General features: G+C 48.5%; 1 protein-coding gene across 3 annotated transcripts; it reads left to right on the forward strand.

The window, feature by feature from the left end:
- The first annotated feature begins 855 nt into the window (after positions 1-855).
- On the forward strand, positions 856-27,884 carry NUDT3 (nudix hydrolase 3). Of its 3 annotated transcripts, none has more exons than XM_083878251.1 (5): positions 856-983; positions 11,791-11,901; positions 19,564-19,608; positions 20,218-20,302; positions 21,036-27,884. In XM_083878251.1, the coding sequence occupies exons 1-5, from the start codon at positions 885-887 to the stop codon at positions 21,203-21,205; spliced, it is 510 nt and encodes a 169-aa protein (XP_083734377.1). In that variant the 5' UTR covers positions 856-884; the 3' UTR covers positions 21,206-27,884. The 3 variants fall into 3 exon arrangements, with proteins under 3 accessions (XP_083734377.1, XP_083734378.1, XP_083734379.1); XM_083878252.1 differs by having other exon boundaries at positions 11,791-11,889; XM_083878253.1 differs by lacking the exon at positions 856-983 and adding an exon at positions 2,228-2,294.
- Positions 27,885-27,939: the final 55 nt, after the last annotated feature.

Genomic DNA, 27,939 nt, shown 5'->3' on the forward strand with positions numbered 1-27,939 from the left:
ATGGGCGCGCTGTCACCGGCGGGGGGAGCGGACACTTGGGGACCGGCGCGCGGTGTCACTGACCGGAGTGGGGGGGCTCACACACGGACCCCGACCTGCGCTGTCACCAGCCAGGTGTCACCTCAGGGACATGGCCACCGACCCGCGCTGTCAGGGTAGGGGGATAGACACACACACACACACACACACACACACACACACACACACACACACACACACACACACACACACACGGAATGTCACCGGGGGATGAACGCGGTGTCACCGGGGGGGTGGTTGGGGAGTGGCGCGGTGCCGCAGCGCCCCCGCGCGGCGCAGGGCGGGCTCTGCTGTCCCCCCGGAGGCGCTGTCACGGCGGGGCCACGTGCGCGCGGCCCCTGCGCAATTTGCGTAGCGCCGAGCGCCCCCCGCCGCCGCCCTGCGCCGCCCGCCCCATTCCCCAATGCGGCCTGCGCCAATAGCGCAGAGCGCGCGAGCCGGGGCGGGGGCGTGGCGGCGCCGCCGGAGCGGGGGGAGCCATTCTGGAAGCCGCGCTGCGCACTTTGCGTAGCGGGCGCGCCGTGAGGGCCGCAGGGGCAGCACCGCCTCCCCCGCCGGCGGCGCTACGCCCTTTGCGTAGCGAGCCCCAAGATGGCGGCGCGGTCGTCGTCGGCGGTGGCCGGAGCGCGGGCGGTGGCGGCGGCGCGGTCGGGAGCGGGGACAGGGGTGAGGCGGGCGAAGGGCGGCAGCGCGTAGCGAGACCCACGAAGCGAGACCCAGAGAGAGACTGTCACGGGCAGGGCGGTCCCCCCCGCTCCCTCCCGTCCTTCGCCGCCCGGCGGGTCCCGCCCGCCCCCGCCCTCCGGGCCGCGCGTCCTCCGGCCCCGCCGCCCCCGGAGCGGAGGATGATGAAGCTCAAGTCCAACCAGACGCGCACCTACGACGGGGACGGCTACAAGAAGCGGGCGGCCTGCCTGTGCTTCCGCAGCGAGAGCGAGGAGGAGGTGAGGGCCGGGCCGGGGGCGAGGCCGGGCCGGGACCCCCGAGCCGCCCGGGCTGGGGGGACTCGGTCCTTGTGGGGTTTTATTTTTAAGATGCGTAATTCAGCGTCGCCGGGAGAATTGTTGCTTCCCCCTTGGTTATGGCTCTCGGCTGGAGCCGGGGCGATGGGGAGATGCCCGGTGGGGCGGCGGGACGGGGCTGTGGCAGCCCAGGGCCCGACCACGCTGGCAGAGCTTCAGTCCCGCACATCACATGAGATGGGAGAGGAAACCTGACCTTGGATTTATAAAAAGAAACTGGGATAAAAGGGGACTGATGGAGTGCCAGAAGTTGCTGTCCAGAGAGCTTGGGAGGAAGTGGGAATTAAAGGTGGATTGGTTGGTTTGAGAGCGGCCGCGTTGCTATGGGGCTGCTTTGTCCGGGAAGTTACAATGAGAAACTTCGCTCCGGTGGGCGATTTTTACACGAGTCTTTATTGACACCTCCTGAAGGTGGGCTCGGGGTGCTCAGGGCAAGGCTGCAGCTCTGCCTTCTGCTGCTGCTGGAGTCAAGGCGTACACACTCCACTGCATTCGCTGTGCCCCAGTGGCTGTGCTAAAGTCTTTGTTCTCCTGATTATCATATTTGTAGCTACAGGAAATCGGAAGGGAATGCAGACAGTTCACTGGGGGAAAGGCAATTAGCATACATCCAGTTATTATTTAACGTGGAGGAGGCTGCACAAGCCCTTTGTAGCTCTGATGGCGTGATGAGGAGTGTCAGCATTTCAGCAGAAATGGTCTGACATGACAGCCAGCAGCGTGTTTGGTGCAGCGTTCAGTGAGGCTGGTCCTTCCCACGGACTTGCAGGAAATTGATGGACTGACCGTGAAGAAGAACATCATTGTTCAGTGTGATGATGCTGGGGGTGCTCAGGGTGCTGGAGTGCCCTGATGTCATTCTACACAATTAATGGGGCACATTTAGAGGTGGAGGCTTGGCTTTGTGTGACTGCAGTGTGGTTGAGGGTAAAAAAGTACTTTTTAACAGGTGCTTGAGGCGATCAGCATGTGACTGGTTGTGAGTTTTATTTTAACACACCTCAGTCAAAAGCTCCAGCTGATCCCTCCAGCCCCTGGGAGCTGGTGACAGATCCCTCCTGGCGCTGGGGACACTGAGGTGTGTCAATGACAGGTGTCAGAGCCCTCCCTGCTGGGACACAAGGCTGTGTGGCAGTGTCACAGCGCTGACCCAGGAGGTCGAAGGAGGAAAGTGAACTCGTTCCAGAGGCACGCTGGCGTGGGATGGATGCTTCCAGCAGGCTCAGCTGTCAGGTCGGTGTAAGGCTGAGATTTAAAATCACTTTTGTGTCAGTTGTATCCCTGCTGTGGTCTCCACCTACAGCGGATTGAATTTAAACCCCTTCAGGCTCTATTTTCTAGGTAAGAGCTAGAGAAGAATGATCTGTTCTTGGCTTCAGGCAGGGTTTGAGGGAGCTGCTTCCCTGTGCTGGTTGTGCCAGGTCATTTCCGTGGGTCTGTAAGCTCTGGGGAGGTTTTTGTGTGCAGGGCAGTGGAGGTTCTGGGTGAGCATTGTGATGTCCCTGTGGTCTCTGTTGGTGGCCTCGTCCCTGAGCTCGCAGTGACAGCTGGCACTGGCTGTGCTGCCCTGGGACAGCTCGAGGAGGGAGCTGTGGATGCTGTGGAAGGGCTGCAGTCCGGGCTGGGATGGGTTTCCCTGGGATGGGTTTCCATGGGATGGGTTTCCATGGGATGTGCTGTGTGAGGAGCCACCGCAGGGATGAGGCAGGTTCTGATCTCGGAGCCTTTGGAGGGCTGTGTGTGGTGCCTGTGAGCTGAACCCCGAGCTGAAACTGCTGAAATCCTCTGTTCTCACCTGTTACAGCCCTATGGCAGGAGCTGCCCTGCAAGGGCTCATCACAAACACATCTGGGAAAGTTCTTACCCAATCCCACAGAATTCACCCCACTGGGATGGACTCTGTACCCACAACCTGCACTTGGCCTTGGCCAAAAGGCTTTGATGTTAAACTTGTGTCAATCAGCAAGCAGGACACCTTATTAATTTTCCTTTCTAATTATTTCTTGGGTTAATTCTCATCTGTTGGCTTTTAAATAAACTTTGGGATAAGCTGGCTGGTGTCCACTCATTGCTACTTGCACTTTTTTGACAGCAAGGAAGGTGTTACCTGTGCACATTTAACTACAGAATTTAAAATGGCTGTGAAAGATTTCTTGGTTTGCTCTTGGACAATAATACTTTTTAATGTTACTGACTGTTATTTTATTATTGATTGCTTCTATTTAAATGGAAATTGAGATCTCTTTAAAAGGTCTCTCCAGGGAAGGGAGAAAGAGCCAGAGCCAAAGTATGTACATTAAAGAGCTATTAAAAGCTTAGTGTTTGAAAAGAAGAGAGAAGAAGCATGTTTTGATAAATAAATTAAACTTTCTCTATTAAAGTAGGATTTTTCCTAGGACTGGCTGTTTCTCATTACTGTTTCTTTTAAGTGCTTAAGAAATAGTAGAGCTTTGCTCTTGCCTTTCTTCTTCATTTCCTGCTATGAATTCAAAAAACCCATTTTTTCCCTGTTTTTAACCCCTCATTAGTTCTTCAATTAATTTTTTTTTCAATGGACAAGAAGAAATAAGAGAATTCTGTTTGCACTTACAGGGGAGGTACTTTCTTCTGTTTAGGTGTTTCCCCCTGACACTTCAGTTCACTGATATATTTTTCTTTGAAATCTTTGCAGTCCCTGGTGATTGATAAAACACCACGTCCTTGGTTTTGTGTTATATTTACAAAGAAAGAGTCTTAACAGAAAAATATTTTCTTCTTTTTTTGGTTTTTAAGTGATTTATTTTTTCCCTATGCTGCTGGAGGTCGCACATTGTCTCTGCATTGCATTTGGAGGCCGCTGCTTTTCGGCTTGAAAAAAAAGCTCTGGAACGTTTTTGGAAGACCAAACTTTGGCTGAAAAGATGCCTTTTGTTATATATTGCTTTAAAAAGCAGCACAGGGAGAATTCATTTCAACTTGAATCTCAAATGGAGAAAAAAAAAATTACATTTTTTGAGCGCTGTGGAACCTCCCCAAATTGTGTGTGGTTTCCCAAACCACCATCCACCTGCTTGGGCAACAGGGAGAGCTGGGGCAGCAACAGCAGGATTCATTCAGAGAGTGGGAACAGACTTCAAAGCACCTTCTGGCAGCCAGACACCAGGACTTTGCTATTCCCATCTTTTCACATGGACTGAACTCTCGGGATATTTGCAGAACTGTGGAAGGGAGAGATCCCAAATCCTCTGGAGTCAGTGCGTTCATTGCTTGGAGCATTCATTGCCACCAGGGTGTTATTTTTATGTAACACACTTTTTTTTTTTTTTTTTTTTTTTTTTTTTTTTTTTTTTTTTGTGTTTCTATGAGGAAACATCCCAGAAAACAGCTCAGTGTGCCCCAGCAGCTGGAGCCCTGCTCGGGGTGGTGTTTTTTTAGAAATAAAAGAGGCACCGTGGGTCCGCTGGGGCAGCGGCGGGTTCGAACATGCCCACATTGTGTCTGTGAAAGGACAAGCTGCTCCTTAACCACGGGCGTTTTTAAAAGACTTATTTTTTTTTAAGGAAAATGCCTCGGGAAGAATCTTTTCTGAGCGGTGAATAGAACCGGGAGAAGAGAGGTTTCACCCAGGGGCCGCTGCCCTGGCACACGCCAAGCCCACGGTGGTCACAGGGAGAGCTGGGCCGGGTGGCCTCTCTGGGAAAGCCATTGGAATGCAAACGAACCTTTTTTTCTTTTCCCTCTGGCCTCTCCTGGGCCGGTTTTTACTCCAGCTGTGATGTAACACAGCAGAGCTGGGATTGGAACCCGCCGAGTGTGGTGGGGATCACGAGGTGCTCCTGGGCTGTCCCCTGTGCCTTGGCTCCAGTGTAAACCAATAACAGCTAAAACCGCTCAGAGTGCCTCGCTCTGGGGATGTAAGTGAGCCCAGCATCATCTGATCATCCTGTTTTCCATGGAATACAGCCTCAAAATCCCTGTTCTGATGGCTGGGCTTGGCTCTGTGCTCCCATCTGGTGCAGAAAAGAGTTGTGGTTGAAGCCAAGTGAAGTTCTCGTGGTCTGTTGCTAACCTGTTACCACATCTCCAGGGGGATAAGGGCCAGCTTGGAAGTGGATCTCTTGCTTGTGCTTTTCCTGTCCCTTTCAGCCCTGTAGATTGTGTAGAATCTGTAGGTTGTGTTCTCCAGGAGCATGAATAAACCTCTGCAAAACCTGGCTTTCATCTTAAAAAGTGTTTTTGCCTTTCCACAAAAGCAGCTGTCACTAAACAGTATTACAAGCAATTCCATGGTCTCTCGTACTTTCCCAAACAACAAAAGAATGAAAATCGTTAAATTTTCACTTCATTTACTGGAAGCTGAGCAAGTTGTTGTGAAACTGGAGAACTGAGTCAGTTTTGTTCGGCTGCAACTCAGGGAAAAGTGATGACTATGGAAAGAGGGTGTGCTCCACCCTGGGTGTGTGGAGAAGGACCCAACAGTGGTGGCTGTGTCTGTTCTCTCCAGAACACTGCTTTGGAATCTCTTCCACCTCACATCCATTTATTGCTTGACTAGGAGCTGTTTTTCCTGCCTTTTTCTCCTCACCATGTGTGTTCTGTGTTCCTCTCTTTTTAAAGAAAAAAAGCTTCATGCCCAGTTGCCTGGTTTGGTTCATCTGAGCACCCTTCAGACAAACTCCTGCAGTGTGGAGACAGGTACCAGCATTTGGAGTTGCACCCAGCAGAGGCTGCTGCCAGAGGACTTTATCTTTCCCTTGATGGTCTCTCACAATCTGGAAGATCAACTCTTAGTAAAAAAAAACCCCAACCATGTGCTTGTACTTGTACATTCTCTCAAAATAAGGAGAGTTATCCTGGTTTGCTTGGATAGAGCAAAATTAACAAACTCAATTTTACCTTACAAATAACAAACATCCATGTGGGAACGCTGTAGGTGACATCCAGTGCTTGGGAAGCAGGGCCTCTGTTTCTTTAAACACTTGCTCCTTTTCAGCCCTGCTGAAGGACTGACTGCACAGACCAGTCAAAGATCTCTCAAATTTTGTGTGTATTTGTTTCAGAATTCCTGTCTCTGCCACTGGATATTGCTCACTGACTCTTTGTTCTCAGAAATTTCACGTTAATCTGTGAAATTCGGAGGGGGTACTATTACCTGCTGGGTAGATTTTTTGTTCAATCTTTCAGGGGTCACTTCTCCTCCTACAAGTGACATATATTGATGCTGTGTGTAGAATTAACTACTTATATTTGAGCAGTTTCCCAAGAGTCTGTCTGTGCTTTATTTCCTGACTAGGGTGGTTAATGGGAACTGCTAACAGCCAGAGTCACTTGGGCTCTGTAAGGAGCCCAAATACCTCTTCATTCCATTTTTTTCCTCCCTTACTCAAAAAGACACTTTACAAGCCAGCATTTCTCCTGGAAAAGGTGTGCCTGGACAAGTTGTGTAAGCACTGAGTGGTCACCAAACTGGTTTTGACAGGCAGAAATAGGTTCTGGGGTTTGGGGTCTCTCTCTGGGAGTGCCCCTTATCAGCCCTCGGCTTCTGAAAGCAGCGGCTGCTGCTGCAGGCGGTTCAGCTGCTCCTGAGGCATGGGAAGGCATGTTGCAGATAATTTCTGTGGTTATCTAAACCATAATTTCACTGGAGGGGGAGGACTTGGGGTTGTGTTCCTCCCTGGCAGGAGCAGCAGCGGCTCTGAAGTCGCAGGAGCGCTGCAGTAGCAGTAACAGGACCTGTGGAGTTCTGGAGCCAGAGCAGCAGCTCGGTACACGGTGATTTATTATTGTTATTCTAACCAGCAGCCTAAAAACCAACAGAATCTGCTGTATTTTTTCCTCTCTGGTTATGGGACTGTAGGTGCGATCCAAGCACTTGAAATGACTTGAACTTCTTCCAGTTCACCTCTTGCTCCCGTTCCAAATCTTGTGCTTTGCTTTTGTCAAGTTCTCTAGTACAAATCCCTTCCCTTTTGCTCGTCTTGCTGTGAATTTCCCACCTCCAGCTCCCGGATCCCTTGTTATCAGTTAAATCCCATTATCCCACAGAGCCTGGTGCAGGTGCATGTGCAAAAATAACACTTGTCTAAGGAAACATATCCTGTTGAGGAGCTGGAATGCTCCTGGCAGGACAGGCTGTTATGGGCAGGGGAGGGATTTCTGTGGCCGGTGAGGGCGTGTGTTGTGGTCCCAGCTGCTGACCCTGCCAGGTGCAGGGGGGGCTGTAGCCCCGCTGACCGCGGGCAGGACTCACTCCTTCCATGTGCGAGCTGCAGAACGTGCCTGGAATAGCAAGAGGGTGGGAGAAGCCCTCCCGTAAGCCCTGGCGTGCACCCTCCTGCCTCTGCAGTTTGGCAAAATATGTGATTTGTTGGGGAGTCCTTGAGGGGAAGGGAGATTAAATTTGCACAGCTTTGGTGACAGCAGTGTCCCTCTTCTCCCCCCTGCTCCTCCAGTTTTCTCCCCTCACTGGTTGTAGGGTTTAAAGGTGATTTGGTGTGGTTAAATGAACATCCCACTTTTGTCAGGTAGAAAAGCATTACAGTTACTGATATTTGGGGACTGGGAGAATGTTTGTTAATTTTAAGTGAAGCACCCAAGGTGTTTGTTATGCTGGACACAGCTCTGGGATCTGCCTGGCCATGGGGCACATGGGAGCACAGCTCAGCTCCTGAGAACACACTCGTTTTAAACTGAAACTTTGAGACAAAGGCAGATTGAACAGCAAAAGCCTTGCAGTCAGCCATCTTCTCCTCCCAGCTCCTGCAGCCTCTGCGGCAGCGTCTCCTTGCAGGCTGTGCTCTGATAAATGATGCTGGAGTGGGAAATGAGGTGCAATGCCGGGAGATTTGTGCTTTGGTCGCTGTGCAAATGATGAGATTTATGGCTTAATGTTGATAAAAAGCACGACAGTATTGATAGGAAGTATGTCAATATTGAAGGAAAGCCTGAAAATATTGAGGGGAAGCCTGTGAGGCAGTGCAGGGGCTGTGTCAGGAGCAAGCAGCTATGGATCAGCTCCTGGCAGCAGGAGCCTGCTGGGCCAGACCCCGGATTTAACATCTTGCCTGCTGTTCCCCGTGCTGGCTGCCAACTTGCCAGGCCCTGGCTGGCACAGGTGGGCAGCACTGACTTTTCCTGGAAGTCTGGAAGATTCTCAGCTTGTTTTCTACTCACACTGTGGCCCTGCTTCTCTCAGGGCTGTGGCCCTTTCTGTCTGTTCAGATGCTGCTGTGGAGCCTCTTTCGAGGAATCGTGTTCCTTATGGTGTAGCTGCTCTTGTTTTATTTATGGATGCTGAATGTTGTTTAAATCCACCACAACGTGGAAGAACCTGGGAGTTTTTCCTCCTCTGTTCCACAGATGGGGGGTTAATTCTCTGCCTGATCCTGGTTTCCCAGTTTTTGCTTTGCAGAGCCCCATTATTCCTGTGACAAAAAGATAGACAAACCCCTCCATGTGGATACAGCAGGTTTGTGTAGGTTGTTTTAAATTCAGTGTTCTGTATTGGGGATGCCCAGATTTATCCTGGGGACAAACTCTTTACCCCTTTTCCCATAGAGCTCCTTATTCCATGTGGCTGTCTGGGCAGCCTGTGATGTCTTGGTGTGTTTCCTGTCTCCTCCAGGCGGGGTTAGCACTGCTCAGGTTTGTTTGGATTTATTTGTTGCACGCAGCTTTGAAGGTTCTTGCCATGAGGCTCTGCTTGAGCCCCCGCTGCACACTTCAAACTTGGCTTATTTTTCTAAACTTTCTCTTTTTGTGCGGGATTGTGTGGGAGAGTTTCAGCAGGGCCACCTCCTGCCTTGCCAGAGAGGTTTGTGTTGCTCATTTCCCTGCTTTGAAATGACATAATTGTCTTTGAAATCCTGGAAAACACAACTTGGCCTTGTGACGTGTTACCTGCAAATGCTTTTCCAAAAAGTCTGCAAGACGTGGCTCCAAAATCCAACTCTAAAATCCCTGGCAGGCCAAGAGTCTCATAAGAGTCTCTCTCAAGAGTCTCAGTAGCCATTTTAAACACAGTTGCCTGGCAAGGATAAAATGGAAATGTCTGACCTCCCTACGTGTTCTAGCCTGATTTAAAAACATCAGTAAATTTTGGTTTATTTTTTGATGGCTGTTTAAATTCAATTAACTAGTTTAGAATGTATTAAAATAAAAATTATTTGTGTAATGAAGAAGTTAATGGGCTAAAAATCCAACTGTACCCTGGGCTGGTCTGCTGGAAGATTGTAGGGGATGGAATGAGATGGGCTTCAGGGTCCCTTTAAATCCAAACCTTTTTGGGATTCAGATGATCAACATGACAACTTTTCTTTGATCCCTTTGAATGCATTGCATGTATCAGGATCCAGGACTGGTGTTGGAAGTGTGGATTGTTTTGTTGTTTTTTTTTTTCCCAACACAGCAATGTCTCCCCCTCGTTTGGAACTCAGCCCCTTTGTCTTGGGAGAGCTCATTGGTAGCAATATCCTGTTTGAAGTTGTTTTAAAAGAATGACCTTGCAGGGCTTGTTTCCTGCGCTCTCTTGATGGGATTTCCTTTTTATTAAACAGGAAATAGTCTGATTACATAAAAGTGTGAGAATGACAGGTTTTTCCTTCCCAGCAAGAGTTGTTCATGTTAATTCTATTCAGAAAATGCTCAACTGCCAGAGCAGCTGAAGTTAATTTACTTTGCCTCAAACCATTGTTTACACCCAGAAGTTCCTCCTGGTGTGTTGCTGAGGCATTGTCTCAGCCCGAGCAGGTTTCCTGGAGCAATCTGTGTCCAGGGTTCCATAGCAGATCCTTGTTCTCACGCCTGGAAGGTGGCAGGAGTTCAGGAGTGTGAGATGTGCTGTGCTGAGTTTCAAAGATCTGGTTCTGCAGCTTTTTTTTTAGTATTTTTCTGCTTTTTTTTCCCTTACCTTGAGCTGGAGCTCTAAATTGCAATGGGAAGTGGCAGAGCTGGTGTCTCCTTACCTGGCAGCAAAGATGGACTTGAAATGGCTGTTCCTGCTCTTTTGGCTTTGTCCTCAGGATCACCAACTGACCTGGAGTCAGGAATTTGAGTCCAAGCTCTTCTGGAGGATGAGTGAGGATGGAGTAGAAGTCAAGTTCTGTGCTAGGAAGAGGCACAGTGGCAAACTGAGGTGGCTGGGGATGGCCTGGCAGAGCTGTCCCAAGGGCTCTGAGGATGAATGAAGTTTACATTCCCTATTTAGGCATGGCTTTCTGATGGTGTTTTACATGGACTGGATGCCTGAGGGAAAAGAATTCTGCCTTCCTCTTGGAGAGGGCCAAACACTTGGGATGTCACTGTAAAGCAAATGCTGTTCTGTCACAGCCTGGCCAGAGGATGGGGCAGGCACCATCCCCCTTGGAACTGTGGAACTGAGGTGGCCCAAGCAGCTTCATTTGTTTCCAATATGAGTTTGGTCAGTTGGCAGATGAGAATTTTCAAGATAAACCAACTGAAAAAAAAAAAAACCCTGGAAATCTTGCACTTGTTTTTGTTTTGGAAGTTTAATTTTGAGTTCTGTAGGTGAGATTCCTTTGGGTAATTAGTGCAAATCTTTTCATATCCTACTGGCAAATCACTGTTTCCCCAGTAAAGCCGGGGATTTCAGTGTCTCCACAGTGTAACTCCCAAATGTCTGACACTGTTACAGCTGGCCTGGAACCTAATTGGACTGGTATGTTGGAAAGTTTCTGGAGCAAGTCGCTTTGGCTCCGAGCTTTGTGCCAGTGAAATGATGAAGTGCAGCAGGATGACTCTAATGAACGAGCTTTGTTTAGAGAGCTGGACAACAGTATTAGTGTTGTTTTAAGTTTCCATCTCTGCTCATGGATGTATTGCAAGTAGATTTAATAAGCACAGTGTCTCACTGTTCTTTGGGACAGTCCGTAGCCAGTTGAGAGTGTTAGTTAAGAGTTTGTCTTGCTGGGAGGTGGCAAATCAGAGCCTGAACTTCTACAGAGCAGAATTGGCCTGGAATAAAAAATACTGTTTCAAGAAAAACTGCTGCAAAGCACATGTATGGCAAATCCCTTCTGGGAAGAGGGTTGAACCATTTTTTCTCATTCACAAAAGTCTGTCCTGTGCAGCCCTTTCCTAGGAGGTTTTAATTTTAAATAGATTAAATATATGCTTTTATTGTGCTTATACCTCATCGAACAACCTCCTCTAAACCAAAAGTAGCCAAGTGCTGGCTCCAGAGCTGAACTCCTCAGTTTCTGCTGCAAAAGAAGAGCCAAACAGTGGGGCTGAGAATCTGTGCTCAGACAATTGCACATAAATAGTGCAGTGGGAGTTCCTGGACGTGTACATCTTGTTAGTTACAGAACTGCAGGGACAAGCAAGGCCAAAGGATAATTAAATCGAGGTACTTCTGCGAAGAGTGGAGGTGCTGAGCAGCATCTGTGCATTTCTGTTGTTGCCTGAGGTGTATCCCGAGCTGTGAGTGATGCTGTGTCCAGTGCTAAGGAGTGTTTTGCTGTGCAAGGACTGTTTTTCCTGCAATGCCTCAGAGCAGGGAGAGGCAGTGGCTGAAGCAACACAGAGTGTGGGAGTTGCCTGGGTGTCACTGCTCATGGAATTTTCACAGCTGTGGGGATGGGGCTGAGGGAAAAGCGAGCAGTGGCAAGACCTTGCCTTGCGTGGGTCACATCTGGGGGCGTGTGAGGCACAAAGACAATCTCTGCCCTTCAGCTGGGCTCTGGAGGGGAGCGCTGGGGGTGCCCCATCAGCTGTGCTCTGCTCTCCACAGGTGCTGCTGGTGAGCAGTAGTCGCCATCCGGACCGATGGATCGTCCCCGGGGGTGGCATGGAGCCCGAGGAGGAGCCCGGCGTGGCCGCCGTGCGCGAGGTCTGTGAGGAGGTGAGTGGGTTTGTTTTCATCACTCTTCCTTCTTCTCCTTGGGGTGGAGGGGGAAACAGAGTCACTGGTCTCTTTCTCCAGGCAGCACTGACAGAACAAGAGGACGCAGTCTCAGGTTGCGTCAAGGGAAATATAGGTTGGATATTAGAAAGAAGTTTTTCATGGAAAGAGTGATTAAATACTGGAATGGTCTGCCCAGGGAGGTGGTGGAGTCACCATCCCTGGATGTGTTTAAAAAGAGACTGGATGTGGCACTCGATGCCATGATCTAGTTGAGGTGTTAGGGCTGGGTTGGACTCTGTGATGTTGAAGGTCTCTTCCAAATTACACATTCTGTGATTCTCTGGTGATATCCCCATGCCCTGTGGCAGAAAAATGGAGTCTTGAATAAAGACAACATGGGAATGTAATTAAACCTCTCAGTTGGAATGAACTTGTCCTGGTACCTTTAACTGAAAATAAAGTTCAGCTCTAGTCACTTCAATATATATATAGTCTCTGCGTCATTTTCTCTGTAAGAGAACTTCAAAATTCAGCTGTGCCTTTGTGGACCTGTCTAGTACTTGGATAGAAGGTAGAAATAAACCCTTTGGAGCCACTAAAAGCACTCCAAACATAGGGATCTAAGTATGTTTTGGTTTAGAATACATATTGAGGTTTATGTGAAGAAGTGAAATTGGCCATAAGTTACCAGCAGCAATTCCTAAGGTGTGCATGGGCTGGTTGGTTTGTTTCTCTTTTTTGCTTGAAGCTGTTTCAGGAAGGAGATCAAACAGCAGATCAAACACAGATCAATGGGCTGTAGGGAAAAGGCACATTTTTCTCTTTAAGCTGGCAGAACAATTTTTTTCTTCATAAGAAGTGTAAAGGCAGCAAATGGCAGTTGACTGCAGTGTATGTAAAACATGTCTTTAGAATTTGCTTCTGAATATTAACTAGTTGGGGAGATGCTTAGGTTCAGAAACGATTGCATGATTATAGATGGAATGGCCAAGTAGGTTCACAGTTACGTAAGGCAGGATTAAAAATGCTTTCAAGAGGGTTATAAATCTTTGGGCTCTGAGCAGAACAGAAAGCAAGAGCTAATTGATGGGACTTGGGAGGAAGCTTCTCCTGTAGCTGCTTTATTTAATTGTCTGGTATATGCAGGTTTCTTCCTGAATTATTTGGAAGTACCTGCTGCTGTCTAACAAAACTCTGAATATTCAGACTGTTGGACTAACTGAATGTGGCAGATCTCGAGTTGCGTGTTTCTCTTTTGGATGTTTTTATAATCTAGCAGTTTATCAGAAAGAGATTATACAGTCTAAGTTTATTATTTTAAATAGGTCCCTCTAATACTGGGAATTGCTGCTTGCAAATTTTATTTCCAGCTCATAACCCAGCTCCTGCTTTTCCAGTAACTCGGCAACCTTTCAACTGCTTTACAAGCCAAAGTGAGTGTAACCAGAACAATAGAAATATTTTTAGCCGCAGCCTCCTGCTTTTCAGCCCAAGCATTATTAATAACGAAGTGATTCTCTACAGAAGTCCAGGGTTCATTCAGGAGGTGCAGAGCTTCACTTCTCAACCCTTAAAATAAAATGTGCAGGGGCACTCCTTGGGCGGGCAGCAGCGCCCTGAGAGAGCCGCGCTCTTTCCATGACAGCGCTGGCTGGAAGGGAGCCCTGGCACGGCCCCGGCCGCGCAGGAACTGGTTTGGGCTGGCTGAGATAATCCCGCTCCTCGGCTGGTGTTCCCTGCTCACGTGGAGCGGTGCCCACTGCCAGTGTAACTCAAGCCCTGGCAGCCTGGCAGGGGTGAGCTCTGCCCAGCGAGGCACCCCCTGCCCGGCTGCTCCCAACACGGAACGGTGGCAGCTTAGAGTGCTGGGAGCACCCGGGAATTGCCTGGGTACCCCTGGCTCACCTGGGCACCCCCAGCTCATCTGGACACCCCTGGCTCACCTGGGCACCTCCAGCTCACCTGGGCACCTCCAGATTACCTGGGCATCCCAGGCTCACCTGCTTACCCATGGCTCATCTGGGCACCCCCAGCTCACCTGGGCACTCACAGCTCACCTGGGTGGTGCAGGTGGAGGAGCTGACACAGAGCTGTCTGACATGAGAGCCCTGCAGCTGCCAGTGGTGCTGGCAGAGCTTTAGGGGTGTGAGGGGTTCCCCAGATGGTCTGTGCTCATGTGCTGCTGCTGAGGATTTGCAAACACAGAATTATCCTCCACATCCCTGGCCTCAAGTTCCAGGAGATGTTTGCTTCCTGTAGGGGGATGTTTTTGGAGTGTTGGGAAAGACAGGAGCACCCACCTTCCCAGTTAATTCTGTTGGTTTGGCAGGAAGTGTTTCAGGAGGCTGCTGTGAGCCCTTGCTCTCCCTTCCATGTGAATCCAGGTGTTTTGGGGTCTGTTGGAGCTGAGGCTGATTCCTGAGTGGGTTTGAGGTCTTTGCTTCTCTCCTGAGACAGGCACTCATGGGGACACAGGTTAGCTAAGCAGTTCCAGTTTGTTGCTCGAGGTGGGAGAGGGAAAATCCAGTTTCCCCCATGTCAATGAGCAGTGCTGCTCCAGGCTGTGGCAGAAATGTGTGGGGTTTCTTTCCTTGACTTTGGTATGCCTTTTCCAGCTTTTAATAAGAGCCAGTTGGAAGAGCTGTAAGAGCTTGTGACCCTTCTTGTTGCTTGTGGCTTTTGAGGATGACAATAGGCTGTCTCTTCTCAATTAATTCTCTTTTGCATGGTGTGCATTTTTTTATTCCAAAACATGCTTCCCGAAACGAACGTTTTAACTTCTGCATTCACTGTTTAAATTTTACTGTGTATGTGTTTGGGTTTATCCATGTTATTGCTGGAATAATTGTCATCTGAAGTTACCTAACTTTCCCCTCTTTATGTGCCAAAAATGAAATGTTGATTCTGAGTGAAGGCTGTGATCCCTCTGTCCCAATTTGAGTTCAAGTCCTTGTCCTACTTTGAGGTAGGTCCTTACCTATATTAGTCTGTACCAGCACAAGTATTAAAGCAGACAGGTACCAACACTTGTCATGCTTGCTGTTGTCTGCAGGAAATTGGAAGTGACTGGAGTTGTTTGGCATTGTTTGTGCAGAGTGACAGCAGACACACAGCAGCTCTGGGTCAGAGCAGCCTCGTCAGAATCAACCCTCTAATTTCTGACAGGTTGCTGAGAAGTGCTGTAGTCAGTCTGACAGAGCTGGGAACTCCACGTGTGTTCTAAAGTTCACCTTGTGCGAGGTGTGTGCCCTTTTCAGACAGGTCTTGGAGCTCATGGAGTGTGTTTTTTGCTTAGAAATATAATGGGGTTTTATGGGTGTGAGCAACTGGTGAACATCATGGTTTAGAAATAGATGCCTTAAACTTATTATAGAGTGACTTTGAAAAAAGCCTCCACACTCATCTGTGAAACTCAGCACCAGTTCATTTTTCACTTAGAGCATTCTTCACATCCTGACCTTAAAATACTTAGTAAATGTCAAATTTTATAACGCTGCAGGAGTGTTGGTTGTGTTTTCTTCATGGGAGTCAAAAGCCAGGTAATCTGTGCTTGATCTGTGATCAAACAGGCAATTTGTGCCAATATCAAGAATAGTCCATCATGGCAGTGCTTTGATCTGGTTGCTGGAACATTTTTTTTTCCTCTTCCAGACATGCTTTATAGATAATCTTTCCCGTTTCGTGTATTTTGTTAGTGATTTAGAACACAGATATTGATATCTTTCAGTGCTAAAATAGGAAGATTGTTTAAAAGTACTGCAGGGCCCACAGATGAATGATGAGATAATGGCCTTGAACTCCTCCTAGTTGGTGCAGTGCAAGTGGCTCAAAGTCACTGTCCCTTCCCCTGTGTACTCAGACTTCACAAAAACCAGTGCAGTGTCTGAAAGTTCTTCATTCTGGCATGGAATTTCATTTCTATTTCACAAGTGTAGAAGCAAATAAAGGTGTCATGCAGTACAGAATTAGATTAATGAGCCTGACCCTCTCTGAGATGGCAGAGTTTGCCCAGCTGGCCTGGAATCATCATCCTTCAAACGTGTCCCCAGCCCTCCTGGGTGGGATTTGCACCTTCACTAATGCAGGTCTTAGAGCAAAGATTTGGGTGTTCCACGACAGTCCTCTTGCCCAGCAGTAATCTGTAGTAGATGCAGGCTTTGAGCCTAATAGAGCAAAGTAAAATAGCTGAAATTCCAACCCACATTTTCCTTAGCTCAGATGGAAGGAAATAAAAGCTGTCCCGAGGAACAGATGGTGTTGCTGCAGGCTGCTTTTTGCATCTGACCCCAACTTATTTTCAGCTTTGAAACCTGAACCTGCTGTTCTTGGATGTCTTCAGTAATTTTTCTTTATTAAAACAAGTTGTTCCATGAGCAGCAGAACTAGTAAAGCTTCATTTCCTCCGGGTTTTTGTTCTTGTCCTGAGCTGCCAGCCCACCCCTCTGGGGGTTTGAAGTGTGTGCTGGGCAGGCAGCTGGCTCTGGCAGTGTCTGTGCCTGATGTGCTCTTGCCAGAGCTGCCTTTTCCTCTTCCCCTGGACCCTGGACACTGATTTAGATCAATTTTGCTCATTTTGCCAGCTCTGTGTGTCCTCTTGTACCTGAGTGTGTCTCTCCCAGGGAATCCTGTCGTGTGATTGCCTCGCTTTGTTTGTTTCCACACCTGCACCTGGAACAGTTGGTGCTGGTGCTCTCCTACCCCTGCTAATGGGTTCAGGAGCATCCTCCTGGGATCCTCCTAAGATTCTCCATGTACTTTGAGGATTGCAGCACTTGCAGTGCTTAGAGGGGCACAAAATCAATTGCGCTGCCTCTGCCTCACTCACCGTTCTGGCCCAGGAGGGCACAGCATTCTCAATTTGTTTATTATCGAGGAGAAAATTCCTGAGTCATCTGCTGCAAATTAAGATTTAGACCCTGCTGCAGTCCTGGGTGAGCTCACAACTGTGCTTTAACTCTTCAAGAAAATGCTGGTGGCCCATATGAAAGGAAGAGATGGGGAGCTTGCCCAGAGAGGAGCCTGGCAGTTCTCTTGCTGATTAGCAAGCTTGACTTGTCAGTAATAACAGCTGTAGGTTATTTTCTCAGGTATCTTGAGCAACTTCTATGTTAGAAATTTATGTGAGAGTGTGAATTCCACTCACATGCTCGTTTTTGTTCCATTGTACAGAGACCAACTCTCCTGTTGGTGTGGGAATTTAGTGCTCTATCAAAAACAGGTGTATGACAATCCTGTTGGTGTTGGGTGTCCTGTGTGTTGTTTTTAAAATCCACTGTGCTTGGAAAATGGGCTGAGAGAGGCATTGGCCCCCAGGAGCAGTGGCTGATGTGTTTTGCAGGCTTTGCTAAGAACTTGCTTTATAAAATCAGCCCAATGTTTTTTTTAACTAAACCATTCTTTCATGTCACCATTTACAACTGCACATGAGAAGTCTGTGTGTGAAGCAAAGCTTAGAGCTTTCTCCAGTTGTCTGATGATAATTCAACATGATTTTCCTACATGACATGTTTGTCTCGGCGTCGTTTTTTGTGCCTTTTTGGGCAAATGAGACCAGGCAGGACAGAGCAGGAGGATCCTGGTTTGCAGACAGTGTTATTTCCATTGCCTCTCTTTACCAGCACAGAAGGAAGGGCTCTTCACCTCCCTCTGCTACTCCAGCACAGTTCTAGAGCTGGGATAAACTGCCTGGGAGGCTGCTTGAGCAGAATTCATCCTTCGTCTCCAGGTTGGCCAGTTGCCTGGAGATAAATTTATTTCTAGTCAGACTTGAGAGTTCACTAAACCATCACAACAAAATCCCTGGCTTCAGATTCAGTACCTACAGGTAGGGAGAGCAGAAATTCAACAACCTTTTCCAGAATCCAGTGAAGCATTGGCTTAAGACAGATATTTTCCAGAAATATTTGATTTTGCTTCACCCTTTTAACGCATTCACGTCTGTATGTTGTGAAGGTGGAAGCCTCCAGTTCCTCCCCGTGTTAACTGCTGCCTGTTGAACACGGCTTAACTAAAAATAAACCCCAGTGCTGAAGGAGTTCCTTGAGGGAAATGCATTTGAAGCATTTGCATTCCAGATGCCTTGGGAGAAGGCTGAGCCCAGGTCAGCAGGGTTGGCAGAGGAGGTGGAATCGCTCGCCTGCAAAGGTCAGGTGGGCTCTGCCCGGCCCGTCCTTCATGGAATTGCTGCTCCTTCATGGAGTTGCTGCTCACTCCAGAAATAGCCCCCAGAGTCACAGGCAGTGAGGCACCTCTGGGCAGAGCAGGACGTCACAAGTACTGGTGAGACAATAAAGCTTGTGTCCAAAAATGAAATAGAAGATTCAGTTGGTTCACTTCCTAGAAGTGGAGCTCGGTGAGTGTGTTACCAAAAAGGTTTATAGATTTCTGTGACTGCCTGTAGTGAGGGAGAGCCAAAGCCTTTGCTCCTGGGGCAGTTCCACATCAGCACCCTTTGGAAGCAGGAGTGAGATGTGCCCTGGCTGGATTGTTTGGTACCTGTTCATGCAGCAGGCTGGAACTAAACCAGGAAAATCTCATTAAAGAAAGTTCTTCCTTTCTGACAATATGAGACTGTGCAGCAGCCGGTCAGTAGGGCAGAGAATGTGTCATATCATTAATGTGACTCAAACATAATTTTTTTTAAAAAAAAAGGAGAAGCCTGGCATAATCAGATCTCTGTAGCTCATCTGCAAGAGGCACAATTTCCCTGGGCTGTTCATGGGATGTGTTCCAGCTGCCAGAGACAGAGCCGACTCTACCTCCCAGTTGTGGCTGGGTTGTGTGCCAGGCTGTGTGGGTTGGTTCAGACCTGTTAAATCATGGAGCAAGATCTCGTCTTGTCTGTAGCACTTCAGTTCCAACCATTTACAGTCATAAAACAGCGGGAGCATAAAGCAAGGGCAGGAGAGTGGGCTGGGATTTTGCACAGAGAGCTGAGGAGGGTGGGGAGGGAGCCAGCAAGAGAGGTATGAAAAGGGACACAAAATGTGATGGAGTGGTACATCCTCAATAGTATTCAAACAGACAAAGCTGTTGCTTAGATCTCTTGATTTGTGTCGCTGCTTGATTCAAGAGCTTTATTTCAGTGTGCATCTGTCCTTTGTGTTATATCCAAAGCCTTCTTGTTCCTGCTGCCAGGGCCACATCACAACGTTTTGTGTTTATATTGGCTGGTTTCAAGTGTGTGCAGGACACCCCTAAAATACCTGGGAGCTGTCATGTCACTGCTGGGGTGTAAGTGAATGTCTTACACATATTTTATTTCCCTAAACTCTGATTTTGAAGGGGTAGAACTGCCAAACCCCAAAGCCAATGTTCCCCATTGCTCAGGCTGTAATAACCTCCAGAGAAGATTCTGGTCACGAGGACGGTATTGGTATGCAAGGAGTAACTCCTCAAATATTTCTCCTTCCTCCAGATTGAATTCAAAATTGTTTGAATGTAGGAAAACAAGAAAAAAAAAACAACCCTGGGAATGCTTGAATGTTGAGTGCTCAGGATACATTTCTGTCTTTTGCCTTGTGACTGTGTTGGTTTAAGACAAGCAGGATTTTGGAGCGTTCGCTTCCTGTCCTAAAGGAACTGGTCCTGCACAACAAGTAGGAAACACGTACTGAGCTGTTGTTAAAGCATGTTTCTTTTCTCTTTGAACTTCTCCAGGCTGGAGTGAAAGGGACGTTAGGAAGATTAGTGGGAATTTTTGAGGTAAGTTTCAGATGTGGGCGCTGTGAAATTTTGTTGCAAAAAATCGTCTTGGAATAACAATGGCTCTGCAGGGTTGTAGAGCGAGCGGGCGCTGGTTTGGTGCAAACTTCAAAGTCCCTGGTAAATAAAAACACACCCCCTCAGCAATTCTGATCTTTGCAGTGGGCACTTCATCGAGATCACTGGGGATAACTGATGTGGCTGAATATTCTTGGTGCTGCCAAAACTGGGGAGTGGGGTTCCCCCTTCATTTTTAGCACTCACAGCCACACCTGGCACAGTTGGCAGGTACCAGACACAGCTCTTCTTGCTGTTGTTCTGTCACTGACTCCTTCAAACTCATGTGAAATAGGTCAGAACCTTCCCACCTGAAGAACTAACTTGTAAGGACATCAGTCCACAAACCACTGCTCCACAGATCACTATTAACACTTTCAGACCTTTCTGATTAAAACACAACAGTTTTTAGCAGCTTAGAATGAGCTGTGCTGTGGGAGGAGTTGCACCGAAGGTGGGCAATTTGCATTTAGGGTGACCCAGTGTCCTCTTGCCTACAAAGGTTTGTTGTTGCTGTTGGTTGGTTGTTACTCTGTCCCTTTTGCCTTCCAGAACCGGGACAGGAAGCACAGGACATATGTTTACGTACTCATCGTCACCGAAGTGTTGGAGGACTGGGAGGACTCTGTCAATATTGGTAAGTTTGGTACTTGCTGCATTGACTGAAGGAAACAAATCACAAGTCAGCTCAGCATCCCCTTCGAGTCTGTGTGAAAAGTTGCAGTGGTGTGTTCTTGTGGTTGCTTGGGAAAAAAATGGTGGTGAAATTGCTGTGTTTGTCACCTCTGTGGCGCAGGAGAAGCCAAGTAAGTGTCCAGCTGCCTCTGCAGCAATTTTGTGTTTAATTCTTGCACTGGAAGGTACCAAGCAAAGAGCATGAAGAGCTGTTCTGTCTGACACTAGAGGAAATAGATGTGGGCAGTGTGGGTTAATCATTCCCTGTTTGCTTTGAAATCTTTGTCTTAAAATTGGATTCCCAAATGGAAATGAACCTGTTGTTGCCACAAGGTTTGTGATGGCACTGCAGCAAATGGAACATGACTCTCCTCAGGCTCTTTATGGAAAGGGTAAGGACTGAGAGCTGCCCACAGGAAACTAAAATCCACTTGTAAACTGATGGAAATTGGGTGGTGCTTGGTGTGTGTGTTGTGAGTTGTTGTAAAATGAGCATCTAGCTTGAATAGAAATTGCAAAAATAGCAAAATAATGGTTTTTTTAATTAAGAAATGCAAGACAGAGGATGTACTGCCCTAAACAAACACCTGTCCCTGGGCATGGGGAGCTGTCAGTGTGTGGGGTTGGAGGGGGAGGCCCCTGAGATCAGAAAACACCATTCTGTTGCTCCTACTGATTTCTCTCTTTGCCCCCAGGAAGGAAAAGGGAATGGTTTAAGATAGAGGATGCCATAAAAGTTCTGCAGTATCATAAACCAGTGCAGGCCTCATATTTTGAGACCTTGAGGCAAGGCTGTCTGGCCAACAACGGCACCCCGGTCATGACCACGCCGTACTCCGAGAGCTCCGTGTCCGACATCAGATGACTGACGACGTCCCTGCGAGAGCAATTCCCAAAAGCAGACTGAGACCTGGATTTCCCTCCCCTCCCCGTTTCCATGCCTCCTCCCTCATGCCAGGCATGGGCAGCCGCCTGGGGCAGAGCAAGTGTTCAGAGTGCTGCGATTTAGTGCAAGGTGGGATGATTTGTTGGTTGTTTTTTTTTTCTTTTGGTTGGCTTTTTTTGCTTTTTTTTTGTTGGTGGTTTTTTTTTTTGGTTTTTTCTTTTTTTTTTTTTGGAATCTGTATTTTGTAAGATACATTTTGTGCATGAAGTGCCCCTTTCCTGGTACTCCGCTCCATGGCCTGGAGGCTGCCAGCCCCGCCTCTGCCTTGTGCTCTGAAGTGTCCCAAGTGTCCCCTTTGTGTCACCCCCAGCCAGAGCCACTTTTTTTTTTTTTTTTTTTTTTTTTTTAATTAAAAGACTTCCAATGTGAGATCAGCTCTTCAAGTCTTAGTCTGTACTGTAAGGTGCTGCTCAGACCCGTGTGGGGATCACTCGCAGCACATCTGTATAAACTTTTTTTTTTTTAGATGGAGGATCTAACATTTTAATTTTGCAGGATATTTTTTTTTTTTAATCCTGGTCTGCTTCTGAAAAGAAGGGTTCATAATTAATCCGTCTGCCTTTTGTTCTGTTTTTTAAAAAACACACATTCTGTGACAGTGCTAGTGGCTGGGCCAGTTTACTCCCCATCCAGTATCTCCCGATTTAGTGCAGTGACACTTGAAGTTGAGGGCAGAGCTCAGATCACCTGCAGACATCCCTGCAGACACATCCCTGCGGCTTCTCCCGCCGACATTTCTGCGTTTCCACACGGGCGGAGGAGCTGCTCTGGAACCGCCGGCCAAAACCAAACCGCCTCGGCAGCGCCCGGATCGGGGATGCAGGGGAGGGGACAGACAAACTGGGATGTTTGTCGGACAGACAAACTGCAGTGCGGCTTCACCAACGCAGTCCCCCGCTCCCGCCGCGCCCCGCTCGCGTCTCTCTTTGTCCACATGCCTTACGCCGTGCTGAGCTGGACACTCGAGGGTTTGTGCTGATCGCGCTCGGAGAACCTTCGGGCCTCGAAGAGAAATCCTTTGTGGGGGGAAAATTTCAGGTGTTCAGTCTCTTGTCCTGTGGTTCTGCAGCACTTACGGTCGCAGCGTGGAGCGTGCCCTCCGTGAAAGGTACAGCTGCCTCCTGCAGGCGGCATTCCCGGGGGAGCGGCACAGGAGAGCTCCCCGGTGCGTTGGCACACACTTCACACGGGGGTTTGTTGTTTTATTGCTGTAAGTTTCATGCTGTCTTGATTTGCCAACAGTGTTGTCTAGTTGGGAAATAAAATGGGAAGGGTTGGGGTTGGGGTTGGGGTTGGAGGGGGGTGGGTTGGGACAGGTACAAGTTTTGGGAGGGGCATTAATTAATCCCTGGCTTGGGACAAGAAGTGGTTGCTGAGTTCAGTAACTTCTCCTTTGTCAGAGCAGAGCCAAGATGTGAAATTAAATCTGCAGTACTTTTTTTTTTCCTTTTTTTTTTTTTTTTTCTGCTCTTTATTTAACAAAAAAAATATTCTAATAAACACTCACTGTTCTGGAGTTTTCTCTCTTCCTGAGAAGCGCTTACAATATGAAAATCTGATAGAAATATCCATGGAGCCTGGGACAAGGGGGAATGGTATCCTTGCTGGTTTGGCAAGAAGCTGTTCATTTTAAGATCCTCCTCTGTTCCTTTCCTTGTTCTCCCTGCTTTCATCGGTGTGGAGTAGCAAGGCCAAAAGCAGTGCCAGTGATCGCTGACATGGAAAACCACGCGTAAGGAACAGCCCATTATTCAAGGAGTAGCTCAAACCCAAGCGTCTGGAATTGAGCCTAAATCACACCAGTTCAGCTCACTTCAACTTAGAGACGAATGTACAATCCTTTACACTATGTGCTGGTCGGCCTGAACCAAACTCTCAAAAGGGCTTGAATATTCTGTCTGGAAGTGTCCAAGAAATTCCCAGAGTCGCTGTCCCCGCGCCCTGCGAGGCACCTGACACAGCCATCTACTGCCTTCAACGAGTCTTGGTCTCTACTGTACAGATTAGTATGTTGGAAATGCTTTGCAACAAAACAGCTGGTACTCCTGAAAGAGTAACTGCACTTTTAATATCAGCAGCATGCACACTTTTGTTTTTAAACTAAAAAATGTTTTTACAGGGCTGTTAAACTGACAATTTAGGGTAGAATATTGTTAATGACTTGCTAATGGCTTATTTGTTTGGGTCAGAAAAAATAAATTGTGCCAAGAAAGTGTTTTAATGTGGCATGGATTGATGCTGTTACCAAGGAGTGGCTGATGTTATGCCTTGTAACTGGAAATGGCTCCTGGGGCAGGAATAGCCTTGATTGAAGAGATGCAGATTTCAGAGCAGGCCTGAGCTCCCTGAACCTCTCCCTGCATCACACAATTCCCATCTTCCTCAGCATCTGAGGTTCTCTCTAGAGCTGGTACAGCTGCACCCCCCAGCAGCTGGAGTGGTTTTATCTAAACTGAATTGGTTTGGGACTGTTTGTTGCCCTGTCTGTGTGAGGCACAGGGGAGCTGCTGGGAAGGTGGCTCTGGTTCTGCAGCCCTGATGGTGCTGTTCAGTCTCACTGCTGGGACACTGTCCTGAGTGTGCTGAATCCCAGGGGATGAGCAAAAAAACTGGGATGAGCTAAAACTGGTGCTGTTCCGAGCTGGTAGTGTTGGATAGTGGGATTCTTACCTCAACTGGCCTGGCCCTTATGTGGAACATCACTCTGTGTCTCAGCATCCCGTGGGAGCAGGTCTTGGCTGGCTCTGCCTGGCTGTGCTCTCTGGGAGCTGGGTGTGATGGAGGGTGTCCCCAGACAGCCAGCAAGGTGCATTGGCAGGTCTGGAATGCTGGTTTGGGGTATGAGTGAGGTGCAGTTGAGGAGGGGCTGCTCCTCTTCATCACCTCTGGGCCCTGGGGGTCCCTCTGCAGTTCCTTAGGGGCACAGTGATGTCACTAATGGGGTCCCTTCTTCCTTTGCCACTCTCCATTCCTGTGATGGTCCAAGGGCACCCCACTCTTGGTACACCAGTGAGGGGCAGGGAACTCTGCACCAGTTTGGTGACTCCCGCATGGGAGCAGGAGAAAAGGAAGACACCTCTGGAGTATCCATGTCCAAGTGCTGCTCGATTCTTTCAGCAGAATTTGTCAGATCCCAAACCCCTGTGATGGTCTTACATGATCTGTAAGGCAGGTGGACATCCCTCTGCAGGGAGAGCTGAGTGCAGTGAAACCCAGCAGAGCTGGAATTGTGTGGCTCTGGCTTTGAGGAGTCTCTCCTAGACAAGGATTTGTTGTGGTGGAAAAGGGATCTTGATTCTTTGGTTATCAGCAGCTTGGAAATGTGTGTGGCAGGACCCTTACAGCACCTTGGCTGAGGTGGTTGCTGTTGGGCAGGTTTGGGTTTCAGATGTGGCTCTGCTCATGCTGAGGTTGTTCAAAGGCACATTTCAGAGGGAGGAACCCTTTTGCAGTTCAGGGTGGTGAACCCCAGGTGGGGATTGGGGGATTTCCCTGCTGTGTGGTGGGTGCCGTCTGGCTGGGCCACTGCTGGGCCTGGGAGGTGCTGCCTTTTCCTGGGAGAGAAGAGTGAAAGCAGGGAGGGTTTTTTTCCATTCTCCCTGAAATCTGGAATTCAGTGATGTTAAAATACCTCTGCTGGCTTCCCAAAGGTGGATTGTTTGAGTGGTTTGTTGGAATCTCAGTGTCACAGCTGTGCCTCTCCCTGTCTCGGGGCAGTGTTGCCACTTCCCAGCAGCACTGGCCGAGCTGTCCTTGCTCCATGTGGTCAGCAAACCCCAGCTCAGAACTGCCATGGCACTGGAAATTCTGAGCCATTGGCATTCACCTCTCCAGGTACAGCATTAGGCACAACATTCCCTAAAGGTGGAGTTAACAGCTACTGAGCAAACTAAAAAGATTTTTTTCAAATTGAAAATGCTTTAAACTTTGGGCTATAAAACCTCCCTAGTACTGAGGCAGTGACAGCAGGGAGGGGACATGGTGACAATCTCCTTGGGTAGGTTTGCTTCCAGCTCAGCCAGGTGGGTTCGTTCTGGGAGTAGAAGAGGGCAGAGCCTGAGGGCTGCATGTCGGGGTCACCCAGCCATGGCTGCTGGAGAGGCAGCACCCAAACCTGCTGCTGGGGGGAAGGTGGGAGCTGGGTTTGGGGGCTGGAAGGAGCAGCAGTATCAGCATTCCCCCAGCTCTGTTCCTGTGTAGATGGATGCTGTGAGCTCTTCCCTACTCTCCTGCAGAGCACAGAGGCAGCTCATTCACCCTCAGCTGGAATGTGCCTTAAAGCAAACTCTGTAAAATGAAAAATGAAAAGGGATTGGAATCTGCAAATGTTGCTTTTTTCCTTTGTGTGGCCACAAAGTATTCAGTGGCTAAAAATGTGGGTAGGGAATGTCAGGAATCCTCAGTTCCCTTCCCGGATCTAGCAGAGGCTTTGGGCCTTTGCCTCAGCTTTTCCATGCAGAAGCTGTTCAGCATTCCACAGCGAGCAGGTTGTGAGCAGGGATCAAAACCTTGGAGGCTGCACAGGTCCAGCCAGTGTCCCTTGTACAAGACCTGCAGGTTTTCCTGCCTGTTCTCTCTGTTTTATCCCAAATCGATGTGTTTGTGTTTTCACACACCCGGGTGCAGCATCCACCCCTGTGCAGAGCATACAGGAATCACTGAGGGGTTGGTTTGGGGTTTGACCCTCCCAGGTGGAGCCTGTGGCTGGTGCTGGGGGATGATTGGAGCTGCATCTTCAGCCAAACCTGCCCCAAGCTCTGACTGTTGCAGTGTGAGGAGCTTTTCCCTATGGCTGACACAGTGTCTGCTCTGGTCTTGCTCCCAGGCTGGGTTTTCCCTCCTGGCTCTGTTCTCCTGCTCAATAACAGCATCATCTGGTGGCTGCAGCCCTGCAGGGACGTGCTGACCTCATGGCTGAGGTGTCCCTCAGCTGCTCCCTGAGCCCCTGACACACACAGGGCATGATCCTCATTTTCCTAACCTTGGAATGAACTAATCCAGCTGCTCTGGGCTGCAGAGATCCTGGAGTGCTGTGCTGGGGTAGTGTCAGGGGTCTGTACATAACTAAGGTCTAGCTGGTGAAAAAGAAACTGGACTGAAGTTCTATTTAGGAGATTTATCAATCTCTCTTTGGTGCTAGTCCATAGAGGTTTGTGGGTGGTGGGGTTTTTTTGTTTTTTTTTTTTTTTTTTTTTTTTTTTTTTTTTTTTTTGGTGGGAAGATGGGAATTTTGATGTTATACTTGATGAATTGGCTCAGAAACCTGGGGAGGTCTGAGAGTGTTTGTTGAATTTCCTGTGTGTCCTATTTTATATTTATTAAATCAGAAAATCTGGAATGATCTTTGCATTTGCTGCTCAGTCCTTCTATGAGCTCTGTGTACGTGGGGGGCTCCTGGCAGTGCCCCCAAATCAGGAGAACGAGACCCCAGACCTCAGGTGAGGGATGAATGACCAGGATCCACTGTCCAGCCTCCTGTCCATGGGTGTGTTTGAGGTTGTCTATGGTTGCCTGAGGCTTTTCCATTCCTCCCTAAAACAAGGAACCTTCAAGGCTGGTCAGAACTGTGGGGCATTGTCTCTGTTTTGTGTCTGAGCTGGTACCATCCACCTCACCCCCACGACTGACCCAGGCACTGACCTTGGTGTGAGGGAAAACAGGTTCTGAACCCTTCTGGATACTGATCCAAGTCATCCAAACATCCAGGCCTGGAGTGGGGGCTGATGAAAACCAGGGAGGCTGCTGAGGGATCCCTGGGTGTTGTGCTCCATGCCATGGTGGGGTCAGTTGGGATGTCATGGAGGTGGCTGGGATGTGGTGGGGTTGGTTGGGATGTCTCCTGGAGGTTCTTGTGCTGCTCCTGCCACCTGGCTTTCACAGGGAAGTGTCAGCAAGTTTGCAGAGGGAAAACTGATGTGTAGAGAACAAGCTTGCTGATTTATTAGGATTAAAAGAGGCCTGATATGTTCAGTGATTTTCAATGAGTTGCAAGTGAAATCCTCAATTCTCTGTGAATTCAAGATGGTTTTGTACTTGTAATTCCCATAATCTGTTTGGGTTTATTTTCCCGGCTGCAGATCTCTGTTCCTCACTTCAGCACTTGATGTTTCTAATCTCTTGGTGAACTCCACATGGGAGGGTTACAATAAATTACATCGTTTGCAGAAACACTGTGCAGCTGCAAAGGCCCTTTGGAAACGGAGCATTGCAAGGGATGCTTTTTCTCTTTTTTCCTGACTCATTCTCACAACACCTTTGTTCAAAGTCCCCACATGTGAAGTAGAAAACACGTTTTGTTTCCTTTGGGGCTGGATAATGCAGGTGTTCTCCTGCTTGGTCCTGGCTGGCAGGTGCAGGACATCCCCACATAATTCTGATTTTTCATCTGCAGTGTCTCAGAAAGGCTGGAGGGCTCTCCGTGTGTGAAGCTGGGTGATGTGGTGGGATCCTATCATGAGGGGTTTCCTCTGTTGAGTTGTGTGTGAGAGGGAGGCCGTCACTGTCTTTAAAAAAAAAAAAAGAGTGAAAAATTGAATAAATTTGAATTGGTGGATGCCAGTTTGCCGGGAGTGTGGGCTGTAATCTAGTGCCAACCAATAAACACGCCAGTATTTCACACGGCTCTGCCTCCTGCCTGGTCTCTCCTGCCAACG

The sequence above is a fragment of the Zosterops lateralis genome, assembly GCF_965231275.1.
Source record: "Zosterops lateralis genome assembly, chromosome: 26".
In the NCBI taxonomy this organism is placed as follows: domain Eukaryota; kingdom Metazoa; phylum Chordata; class Aves; order Passeriformes; family Zosteropidae; genus Zosterops; species Zosterops lateralis.